The sequence below is a fragment of the Schistocerca gregaria genome, chromosome 11, assembly GCF_023897955.1.
Source record: "Schistocerca gregaria isolate iqSchGreg1 chromosome 11, iqSchGreg1.2, whole genome shotgun sequence".
In the NCBI taxonomy this organism is placed as follows: domain Eukaryota; kingdom Metazoa; phylum Arthropoda; class Insecta; order Orthoptera; family Acrididae; genus Schistocerca; species Schistocerca gregaria.
In genome coordinates, this window is record NC_064930.1 from 134,518,145 (window position 1) to 134,531,232 (window position 13,088).

The 13,088-nt window shown below is 40.8% G+C and overlaps 1 protein-coding gene across 3 annotated transcripts in view; it reads right to left on the reverse strand.

Annotated features, from left to right (window-relative positions):
• The window catches only part of LOC126295471 (treacle protein-like), a 270,716-nt gene that overhangs the window by 58,460 nt on the left and 199,168 nt on the right, over nucleotides 1–13,088 (reverse strand). For all 3 annotated transcript variants that reach the window (XM_049988006.1, XM_049988007.1, XM_049988008.1), the window contains 2 exons: nucleotides 11,216–11,382; nucleotides 8,840–9,289 (listed from right to left, as the gene is read on the reverse strand). In XM_049988006.1, the coding sequence (XP_049843963.1) occupies nucleotides 8,840–9,289; nucleotides 11,216–11,382 (617 nt within the window). The remainder of the gene's footprint in view (nucleotides 1–8,839; nucleotides 9,290–11,215; nucleotides 11,383–13,088) is intronic.

Consider the following 13,088-nt stretch of genomic DNA (forward strand, 5'->3'; position numbering starts at 1 on the left):
CTAGTGCGCGATCACCCATTATCTATTAAAAGCTTTACTTCAGAATGTATGTGGGCTGCAATGTAAGCCGGTAGAGTATTATACGGTCAGTAACAGACGAATTGTGTCCTGCAGACTGACGTCACGACCATCTGTTGCAGCTGCGCGTGTGAAAGCAGTGGAGTAGCGCTGGCAGGCCACTTATATTATATGATATTTGATGTACATCCTTCTGTTGTGAAAACAAACAATATGTCAAAGTCTGAGATCAAAAATAGTTATATTTTGGAAGTTAGTAAAAAAAAAAGTAATTTTTCGACAGTCAATAATGTAAATAAATACAGTGATGTAATAGTTCAGCTTCAGTGACTATGTACGATGATATGATAACGCTTTCACTGTTCATACATGAATTTGGAAAGTTTTAGTTTCAGAAAACCTCTGTGACTTTTCTATTACAATAATTTCTAATTTCAAGAATTCTAAGTAAATATGTGTATTGTGTGTTAAGGTGCATGTAAATGAGAATGCGTGCATGAGAGCATGTGGGAAGTTCGGCATTATTAAAAATCATTCATGTAATTCTCTACAGGAACTTGCAAGTGTTCCAACTCTGTAACGTGGGAACGAATCCTCTAGTTGGTTCCCCTACTGGTGAATGTCGGATGTCCAAGAATGTATGCTTATGTATAATACAGCCAGAACATTCACGACTACATAATAAATTTCCAGATGTAGAGTAAAGCTTATAGTTCATTTTGTTTTGTTTATTTAATTAGATAGTTTTGTGTTACTTAATTTGATGATATCAATGAGCCTAGAGAAGTGGTTGGTGCTTGCTAGATTTTGGCGCGAGACGCGCCCTAGAAGTGAGTTCTCATTGGTCGTAACTGCTAACAGCCAATGAGAAGTGAGACAGTTGGCCGCTTAGTGAGGAGATATAGTTTTGAGTGTGGGAGAGTGAGGGGGAGTCGCGAGCTAGCTTTGATTGGAGGCGGTTATGCTGGATGTGACTTTTCGCATTATGTGTAAGATGAAGTCTTGGGATGAATTCCGCGTTATGGTCCAGTGTTAATGGTATCGGGTAGTGACCAGAAACTGTTTATTAAAACTTTAGAGTGTTGTGATAATTCGTTCTGACGAAAATCGCGAGTGAACTTTGAATTATATAGCATGGCGGTACTGAGTATATTCTTACTGAGTATTTTATGGCGAGCATAAACTTTTACTGAAGAGAACCACTGAAAATCGTGTGCAGATGTCATTGGCCAATCATTGACTGTGTTACAAGTAATTTGTTTTGGAATTTGGGAAGGTAAAAGTTCTGGCTGTTTTAGGTATGGCGATAACTGTGAGCAGAAACTTTAGTAATTTTCGTAAATGTGGGCTGATGATCTTGCTTAACGGCAATAAAGACCTATTGAAGGTTTAAATTTGAACTTCATGTTTAAAATACGGGTGACAACCCCTTTCCGAATAATTTCTTTAAATTACACAGAAAATTTTCAGCAAATTTTACTTATAGTGGTCTCCGGCATGTAGCTATGAGGTTACAGTTTCCTCAACACTGCTTTTCTGTGATCTCGTAAGTAGCTGCAGTCAGGAGTTTACGTGCAAAGATCTACTGCTGTAAAGAGGTAGGTGAACAAAAATTATAAAAGAAATTGCATTGCAGCAGCGATGTATAATCCGTCGCAATTGGTGCATCGCAAGCACGCATTGCATACCGACAGGGCATAGATGCCCTTCTATCTTGCTAGACGAAACATCTTTCTTCCTTGTGTGTTTATTTTTGATTGTGCTCAGAGAATAGCTGTTCAAGAAAAAAATGTGGTGCATTACTTTCTGGGCAACCCTCATATGTTAAATGCAGAGAATAATTGGTGAATACCATGAACAGGCAATGATGTTCTCCACAGAGCAAATGAAGGCTCAAAATTCTGGCTATCAATGAACACCAGTCACAGAATCCTGATGTAATATTTATTGAACAAAAACAGTTCCATTATTCATCCTTACCAAAGTAGCAGCAAACAGTTAATATTTTTCTCGAAAAAAGATAATGAGCTTGTTGTAAAGAGTCTAACAGTTCTCCGCCCAACCCACTCTCTTGCCTGTTCATCACATTCATCACTTATTTTGTCCTATGACATAGAAGTTTGTGGCAGTACTCCCTTGTGTACTATTTTGTCCTCTACATTGTTATACAGGGCGTCTCAAAAGGTACACTACAACTTCAATATATCACAGCACCCAACCTAATTAAGATATTCACACCATGTTTGGCTTATGTGACAGCCAACTCTCAACATTTTGTTTGTGTGTGTTCCAGATGGTTGTGAATGAATTATATGACAACCGTTCAAGAAAAGGCTCAGTGCATGGAATGGTTTATTTAGACCAAATTGGACATGCAGGTTCAAAGGAAGCACCCATCCTCACACCAGTGCTACAGGAATTTTAGGTAAGCAGGAAGTGTTAATGTGAAGCTTAGACTGTGTGAGACATTATAATTTCCAGATCATTCGATTGACGGGGTGGTCCAATTCCCTGGCCTCATAGGATGTCTGACAATACACAGATGGACTTCTTTGTATGGGGGTATGTCAAGGGCAGTCTACCAAACATGTGTCAACCACACTACTCATTTAAAGAACCGAGTGAAAGCCGCCATTGCCACAACTGATGTGGATACATTGTGCCGAGTATAGGCAGAGCTCAAATACAGACTGGATGTCGCGTGTGTCAAGAAACAGACAAAAGTTGAATTGATTGAATGGCATAAAAGCTTTGTTAGAGAGTGTATCACATAAGCCAGACACGGTGAGAGTATCTTAATTACTTTGGCTGTTACAGCACGTCAAACCTGTACCCTACTTCTTGAGACATCTTATACTTTTAATCTTTAAGTAATGCGTAATATATAGCGTTTATTAGTTCCTGGTTTCTTTGAGTTCATAATGCTTGTGTTTTTCACATTTACTGTCATAAAAAGTCACATACCTTTGGCAAACCAATCTCTTTGCAGATATAAACTCTTGCTGATGATGTACAAATTATATATCTATTCTTAAGTTGTCTAAGGTACCATAGAAAGCTGAATGCCATTAACAGCAAGCCATAAATTAAATATTATTGTGGAATGTTGATATTGCATATTTCAGTTTTTAATACATCCATATTCCTCCGAGCACTGACAAAACGTTCTATAACATAATTCCACTAAGAATTCACAGTGGAGTGTGTACTGAATAGAAACTTCCTGGCAGATTAAAACTGCACATTGTACTGGGACTCAAATCCAGAACCTTTGCCTTCACAACTACATGGCCTACTGACTGAACTATCTAGGCACAAATCATGAGACAGACACACAGATGGGAGAGTGTTCCCATGTAGTTTGGAAAGTAGAAGAGATGTACTGCCAGAAGTAAAGCTGTGTTGTGTTCAAGCAGCTCTGTTGATAGACATTTACTTGCAAAAGGCAAAGGCACCTGGTCAAGTCTCAGTTCAGCATACAGTTTTAATCTGCCACCAGGAGGTTGCAAGATAAACATTTGCTGATTTCCAGGCTTTCTCAGCCAAGCTGGTGAAAGAAATTCAAGAAATGTAGGAAGCTACAAGCGAACATGTAGAGCAAATGTCGTTCATCAGTACTACCACACAGAAATCCATAACTGGTGTGATGACTATGTATGCACTTGTCCCTGCAACTGCTATGTTTAATGCTGATCAGTCATGTTTAGTCAAAGAACTGCCAACCAACCACAATTTTGTAATTTTACAGTTGTGGTGGAGTGTCAGTAATGCAATCTATGAATGCTAGAACATATTAATATGCACCAGCTGATCAAATGTGTCCGGACACCCCACATAATGTTGAACTGACCACTCGATGTCACGAGAGACGGATCCACTAGCATACAAGGAGGCATGGAGTATTGTGTTGTCAGTAGAGGCTCAATGACTCAGAACATACACTATGTTATCATAAGTACCTGGACATGCCCAAAAACATAAGTTTTTCATTTTAGGTGCATTGTGCCGTCACCTACCGCCAGGTACTCCATATCAGCGACCTCAGTAGTTATTGGACATCGTGAGAGAGTAGAATGGGGCACTCCGTGGAATTCGTGGACATTGAATGTTGTCAGCTGATTGGGTATCACTTGTGTCATATCTGTACGCGAGATTTCCACACTCCTGAATATCCCTAGGTCCACAGATTCCAATGTGATAGTGAAGTGGAAATGTGAAGGGACACGTAAAGCACAAAAGCTTACAGGCCGACCTTGTCTGTTGACCGAAAGAGAGAGCCAACAGTTGAAGAGGGTCGACATGTGTAATAGGCAGACATATATACAGACCATCACACAGGAATTCCAAACTGCATCAGGATGCACTGCAAGTACTATGACAGTTAGGCGGAAGGTGAGAAAACTTGGATATCATGGTTGAGCGGCTGCTCGTAAGCCACACATCATGCCGGTAAACACCAAACGATGCCTCGCTCAGGGTAAGGATCGTAAACATTGGACGATTCAACAGTGGAAAAAACTGTGGAGTGAAGAATCATGGTACACAATGTGGTGATCCGATGGCAGTGTGTGCGGTATGATGAATGTCATCTGCCAGCATGTGTTGTGCTAACAGTAAAATTTGGAGGCGGTGGTGTTATGGTGTGGTTGTGTTTTTCATGGAGGGGGCTTGCTCCCCTTGTTGCTTTGCATGGCATTATCACAGCACAGGCCTACAGTGATGTTTTAAGCACCTTCTTACTTCCCACTGTTGAAGAGCAATCGAGGATGCTGATTGCAGCTTTCAACATGATCAATCACCAGTTCATAATGCACGGCCTATGGCGGAGTGGTTACATGACAATAACATCCGTGTAATGGAATGGCTTGCACAGAGTCCTGAAATGAATCCTATGGAACACCTTTGGGATGTTTTGCAATGCTGACTTTGTTACCTACCATAGTTTGTTATGACAATTGTGAAGTACAGAGAAGGTGGTGTTACAGTATGGGGATGCTTTTTCACAGTTAGCCTGTGGTCCCCTTACTGTGCCTAAGAAAAAAACTAAATATGGAAGGATATGACCACATTTTACAGCAATGTGCACTCTGTACAGTAGAGCAATCATACTAACATGATGACTGTTCAGCATGAGAATGCGCCTTGTCACAGAGCAACATTTGTGGGGCAATGATTTGTGGGCAGTAACATTCCTGAAATGGACTGGCCTGTCCACAGTCCTGGCACGAACCTAATTGAACACCAGCACGAGTCAGTATGTCGACTTCACTGCAACTTCTCCCATTAATAACTTCTCTAGTTCCTGCTCTAGAGGAACAATGGGCTATCATTCCTCCACAAACATTCTCACATGTCACTGAAAGTGAGCAAACGGTGGACACAACCAATATCACTGTACACCAATAGCTATCCAAATCAGATAATGTACAACAAAGCCAGAAGTAAGTATGAGTTGATTACTACTTCTACATCTTTACCTCTGTCTACAGGAAGTTAAGGCAAAGTAGGTCTGGAAACTGGAGGTGGGCTATTTTACTTTAACTATTTTTGTAATAGACATAACACAATCTGGGAAAATGGTAAAGGGTGAAAAGAATTTCTCAGGGAATTGTTTTCAACATTTCATTCAAACTGTCCTCTTACAAGCTGCAGAAAGTATATTGATTTCGCTGAATTTTGGCCTCAATTTATCATGATACTGACAAAAAGGCTGTCGGTCTAATTTCAATTTTCTTCATAAGTACACACGATTTGACTTCTGGATAAGGAATTTTGCAAAAAGTGAAAATTATTTTCCGCGAAACTGTCAGACAAGATTATTACTGATAACTCTTGTCATTTCAGATTTACAACCAGAACAGTATTCTTATATTTCAGTTATGTCAGTATTTTTCTAATGGTGTCCAGAATTCAGCTAACAATGACACAGACTTTTGTGATCAGACTAGGAAATTCCTAACAGAAGATATACCATGGTGGGGGAGGTGGGGGGCTTTTCTTTTCACATTTTTCCCTGCTTTATTGGGAGAACCACAAATTTATCTTCAGTGAGCAATGGCCTATGTATATTACAGCTACATATGTAATATAAATAAAACTGAAGCAAGCAAACCAATCATGTGATGATCGTTTATCCTGATTTACAATGTTTCAAAGAATGAACATTCCAGGATGGAATAACAGTAGTACTAATATATCTGTACTCCACAAACCACTCTACAATGTGTGGGGGAGGGTAGCTGTGGACTAATATCACTCCCCCATTTTCATGTTCCAGCTGCCAATGATTTGTGGGAAGAAAGACAGTTCGTATACCTACATGTGAGCTATGATCTCTCTTAATTTTACTTTCATGTCATTTTGTAAAATATATACTGTCAGAAAAAAATCACACCAACATAAAATAATTAATGCACAGTTATGAAATTTCAGGAATACATATGTGTAGGTAACTTATTTCAGCGATTAACATATCAGAATCACAGGTTAATGAAATAACAAATGTGAAATGCTGGTATATTAATAATCAGTGTAATTGCTAAACATGCGTGTATCACATTGTACAAGTGCTGGATATTAGTTTGTGGGATGGAGTTACATGCTCGTTGCACTGTATCAGTCAATACAGTGACTGTCGGAAGGCAACTCCGGCGTCATCCACAAACACGTCGACCGTGTCCCGTACGTGCTGGACCGGAGACGGATCTGGTGACACTAAAAAACACAAACGACCTCCACCCTGCCCTCTAATGAGCTCTCAGTCGGAAACAATGAAGTCGCAAATGACAGTGGTTCGGGGTCAGTGGAATTCACACTACAGGGCGTCTGCCCGGAGCTGCCCGTGAGGTAACTGATTTGTAACAGTAGCTTCCGAGATGCTCAAAGGCTCACAACAACGCTGCGATTTAGAGGTTGTACCTTTACCTTAACGTGCAAAATGATTCTTTTTTTGCTGAGACTGTACTTGACAATGATCTCTTATCGCAGTTAATAGTCATCGTAGTGGGGAGTGGATAAAAAATGTACACATTAAAATGGACGGTAAAATCTCACAGCCAGTACTAGGTGAGCCACAGAAACCCTCAAAAACTCTACTTCTTTACAAATGCAATTAATCGAGATTTTTTAAACGTAATTAGAAAAAATAATGCACGCTTTCAGATTCGACAGCAAAATAATAGAAAAACAATCATTATGTACATACATACAAGCACTGCAAACATGTTTTATATATCTACATCACTATACATACAGACTCATCAAATGAATTTGCAGTTATGAATAAGGACTATCATCAGCTGCAGAATGGAATGACATCAACAAAAATTTGTGCCCGACTGGGATACGGGGCCAGATTTCCCACTTTTTGCGAGCAATCGCCTTACCGTTTGGGTATCCGTGCGCAACTCACAGCCGGACCCAAACTTCCATATGTTGTCAACAGTGTCATATTTTACAAACTGTGAAAAATTTACCTGTTTAAAAGTAATCAGTTTTTTGCTTCTCCTGTAAAATTGTGTTTTTGGGATATAATACAATTTGATATGATACTCCTCAGTTTTCTGTTGTGTTGAAACCAGTGAGTACGCAGTATCTTTGAGGTCTCTGTGATGTTATTTTTCAACAAGATAATGAATAACTCTGCGGTCTGACCTACCTCAGTAAGGAGGGAATCGGATTGCTGTCCCGGCCAGCACGTCACCCAGACCTTTCGGCTACTGACAATACCCGGCTGGCGGTTACCGAGAGACTCGGTCACTGCCATTACGACTGACTTCTTCCGGCACAGGGTCGGTGCAGATCGGAACGACGTACCCGTATCTGAGCTCACTGAGGTACTCCGCCTACCTGTCATCGTCGATTCTGTCCGTATTTGTGTTATACGCAGGGCTCGGCCAGAAATGAATGACAGAAGTGAGAGCTCTACACGGGCAAGCATTTAGAAGAAATAATACTGTCAGTACAGGTCTATACAAGGGTGATGTACTTGAGGACAATATTATGGAAATGGAAGAGGATGTAGATGAAGATGAAATGGGAGATACGATACTGCATGAAGAGTTTAATAGTGCATTGAAAGACCTAAGTCGAAACAAGGCCCTGGGAGTAGACAACATTCCATTGGAACTACTGCCGGCCTTGGGAGAGCCAATCCTGACAAAAGTCTACCATCTGGTGAGCAAGATGTGTGAGACAGGCGAAATTCCCTCAGACTTCAAGAAGAATATAATAATCCCAATCCCAAAAAAAGCAGGTGTTGACAGATGTGATGAAAATTACCGAACTATCAGTTTAATAAGTTACAGCTGGAAGATACTAACTCGAATTCTTTACAGATGAATGGAAAAACTGGTAGAACTATCAGTTTAATAAGTTACAGCTGGAAGATACTAACTCGAATTCTTTACAGATGAATTGAAAAACTGGTAGAAGCCGACCTCAGGGAAGATCAGTTTGGATTCCGTAGAAATATTGGAATACGTGAGGCAATACTGACCTTACGACTTACCTTAGAAGAAAGATTAAGGAAAGGGTAAAAATTGTAGAGGGAGACCAAGAGATGAATACAGTGAGCAGTATCAGAAGGATGTAGGTTGCAGTAGGTACTGGGAGATGATGAAGCTTGATCAGGATAGAGTAGCATGGAGAGCTGCATCAAACCAGTCTCAGGACTGAAGACCACAACAACGACGTACCCCACGGACCATCTGTACCTCTAACCGTGCATTCTCCTTCCTTCACTATTTCCTCCTCTTCCAGGTGTCGCAGTTTTGACAGAGGCGTACGTTATTAACTCGATAAAAGGAAGCGCTCGCCTCACCTGCAGCCGAACCCCTGGACGAGCGGGCTTTCTCCACCTTGGCGGGAACAGATCTCGTTCTGGAGGGAGCAGCTCTGGCGGGGGAAGTACTGGCGACTGCGGCTCTCACAGGAGCAGCTCTGGCGTGAGCCGCTCTGGCGGGAGCACCCCTGGTGGAAGCAGACCTGACGGGAGCAGGTCTCACGGGAGCGGATCTGGCGGGAGCCGCTCGGGTGGCCGCGCCCCTCTTCCTGGGGCTCGGGGTCGCGGCTCTGACCACCGTCTCCTTATGGCCGGCGGCAGCCGCCCTCGACTTTGACGCAGCCATCCTACCGACGGAAACGGCCCTGCCTCTTGCCGCCAGCACTGCCGCGACTGCGGGATTCACGCCCCTCGCACACGCTCGTGCGCTGGTCCGGCAACTCTTCACTACGGGTTGTCTGCTCGTGTTGGCACCGCTGGCTCTGCTACCTGTATATAAACAGAGGGATCAACTTCAGTTTTTTCTCCTACACAATAACTGTTCTTCGGTTTTGTTAAGGGAAGTTACTAGAATATATGAGGTGTTCACTTTAACTCGGAACTACTACACCGTGCATACTATTTCTCGAGTCGACACTCCTATTTCTCGACTCGTACTAACCGTATAGGAACGAACGATGTATCGTGAGGAAGATTTTTTATCCGGCTTCTGACTTTGCCTACCGATTTTGCACTGAAACTTATTATTTTAGGAAAATTTTAACATAATAACAAACTTTTAAGTATCACAGACAAAGGGGTATCGTACCTTTATTTTACAAAGTTAACTTCTATTAATCATGAGTACACGAGTCTGTTTTTGTATTATCCTATTAAAAATAGCAATTAATTTGTTTTTAAGACAGTTATTACAGTCAGCGCTAGGGTACTCCATTATCTCCGCCTGTCATACAAGCTGATTTTTTTAAACAAATATAGTTTCGAAAATGACAAACATATTTGTCATTCAAATGAAACTACATCGTTCCGGAGACCTTCAAAGTCTCGAACATCTATAGTGCACGTGAGGAGATTTGTACCGAGGCTGGGATTCGAACCCGGGTCTCCTGCTCAATAGGCAGATGCGGTAACCACTAAGTCACCCTGACACGGTGGCTTCACACAACTTCTGGGAACATCCCAGCATGCATCCCTCCTCGATCCAAATTCCCGTTCAGGCCTCAGCCCACCGGTATTCCCACTAAACTCGAACGGCCCATTTTGTTCGATGCTGAGGCGATATTCCAGTACAGTTGGAGAGCCCCTGCAATGTTGTTTGATTTTTGGGGGGAATACCAGTGAGCTGAAGCACGAATGGGAATGTGGATCGAGGAGGGACGTGTGCTAGTGTAGCCTGTGCAGTGCCTAGTGAGCAGGAAACCTGTGTTCGAATCCTGGCCTTGGCAAAAATTTCATTCCTAACTTCATTCTGCATATATAATTTTCACCTAAAGTACAAACTGCAATTAAAACCTCCTATTTCTCATCAAACTTCTCTTCAACAGTGGATAACTGTAAATGTTATGGTCAAAAGTTAAAAATTACAAGCAATAAAGTATGGAAATGTATATATGAGGTTGTATTGTAAATTCACGATTATTATTTCGCATCATTTGGTTCATTTTTAAAGATGGTTTCTCTTCATTCCCACAACTACCCATATCCCAAAGACTTCACACATTCAAAATACTGCCATTATTTAAAACTATAAAACTGTACACGTTTCGCCCAGGTACCCTGCTATCTCGAAAATATGCTTGGTATTAAAACAGAGTTCCAGATGAACCTTGAAGTTTCTTGTAAACAATCACAGTTTGAAAACAATAGTAACATTCAGAAATACTAGAATGAGAAATGATTTACAATATCCATCACCCTGCCTTCATTTGTCAGAGAAAGGAGTGGTGCATTCAGCCACAAAATCTTTTCAGAGAGAGAGAGAGAGAGAGAGAGAGAGAGAGAGAGAGAGGAGAGAGAGAGAGACTGTGTGTGTGTGTGTGTGTGTGTGTGTGTGTGTGTGTGTGTGTGTGTGTGTGTGTGTGTAGGGAGGGGAAGGGGGGGTAGAGAGAGATCATAAAGTAGAAGTCACTTTATGCTTGGAACTAAAGGAAAAAATATTTAAGAAATTACGTAAATGGTCAGCACGTTGCCATATTGTTCACTAAGTGAGTGTACTTAATTGTAAAATGGATTTGCTACATATCACAGCAAGGAGTCAGAATTAAGATGCACAGAACAACTAGCTGTACTGGGTTACTGGGTTACTTCTATGACACATTTTATAAATGTTGGGCCATGATGTGTGCTTCTATGAAAGATCTGTAATAGTTTTTTGTCAACCTCACGAAGGCAGGACAAGAGACAATCAGAACTAACCAGTCGAAGTACGGCGTGCCTTCTTCCTGCTTTTGGAAAATTCCTCGTCACGCTGCTCCAAGGTCAAGTTACGGCGGCCGACACAGGGGACGTAGAGCATCTGGTTTGGGTCGTTTAAGATGTGCTTTAGGCAGTACTTGCTCGCCGGAAGGCATCGCTCGCTGCACCTGTTGACAGTAACATTCAACAATTAATTCTCAATTTGATGAGACATAAAAGTATGAAGATAGGGGTGTTGCCCAAAACTCAGAAATAGTAATGTACTGTACAAAAGCTTCTGTTCTTGCACAGGTAGGTAATAAGCAGTTTTAGCTTACCACCAGATGTCCAATTAAAATACTGGGTTTCATTTAGCTAGTGTAGGCACAAATAGTATTAAACAGTACTGAGATAATTCATTGTCAATACAGATTAAGTTTCTATTATTTCTTTATTTTGTTAGTAAATTGACTTGCTCCACATCCCTAACATTCTCCTCCTCAACAGGAGCTACGGAACACACTGAACGAATGAATGAGTACCTTTTGAAGGCATCACCGAGTAAAACTGAGAGGTGCAAATGTGGTGTGACCTGTGCAACTTTCCAAGCTTTGGGTACAGATCTTTCGTTGAGCAAGCAGTTGTATATGATTGTTAAGTATGGAGATATTGTACCAGCATACTCTGAAAGGAACCTAACTGGTATCCAGTCTGGACCAGAAGACCTGCTTTTATTAAATGTTAAGTTGTAACTCATGTTGGCAGTTGTTCTTGATTCAAATTCTCCAATATTTACTTTGTCGTCTTTGATGGAATTTTGAAAGGCTATGTTCAGTAGCTCTACCATGGCAGCACTGTCACTGATAGTATTTCTATTGCTATTGTGCAAAGAAGGCACTGACTGTGTTTCGTCGCTAGCATGTTTTACATACAACGAGAATCTCTCTAGATTTTCTGCCAAGTTTCGAGACAAAGTTTCATTGTGGAAATTACTATAAGCATCATATATTGAAGTCCGTGCTAAATTTTGAGTGTCTGTAAAAGATCGCCAATCTTGGGGAGTTGTGTTTGTATAAATTTGGCATGCTTCTTTTTTGTTTCTGAGACAGTGTTCTGATCTGTTTTGTGTACCAAGACAGATCAGCTATGTTTGTTAATTTATTTCGTATAAATATCCCAATTGATACTATTTCTTTGAATTCAAGCCAAATCTGGTCCAAAATTATCTTGGTTATTTGGTGGAAGAGAGATTGTCTTTCTTGAAGACATCAAGTGAATTTTTATCTGCTTTTTGAATAGCTATACTTTTCGTTTATTTCTGGGAGATTTGGGGGTTACAATATGCAATCTCGCTATGACAACCCTGTGTTCACTAATCCCTGTATCAGTTTTGATGCTCATTATTTCCTCAGGATTATTTGTTTGTTTTCACAACTGTTTACTATTCGCATGGGCTCATGAACAAACTGCTCAAAATAATTTACAGAGAACACATTAAGCACAATTTTGGATGTTTTATGTTTATATCCAGATTTAAACATGTATTTTCACTAACATATCAAGGGGAAATTAAAGTCACCACCCACTATAATTGCACGAGTCAGGTACGTGTCTGAAATTAAACTCAAGTTTTCTTTGAATCTTTCAGCAATTGTAAAATCTGAGTTGGGAGGTCGATAAAGGATCCAATTATTATTATTATATTCCGATTGCCAAGAATGAATGACCTCTGCCCACACTGACTCACAGGAACTATCTGGTTCAGTTTCGCTACATGATAAACTACTTCCATCAGCAGTAAACCACTGCCAACTGTGTTTAGCCTATCCTTTCTGAGCACCATTAGGTTCCTCGCAAAACTGTTGGCTGAACAACTTATCTGCTTTCAGAGCAT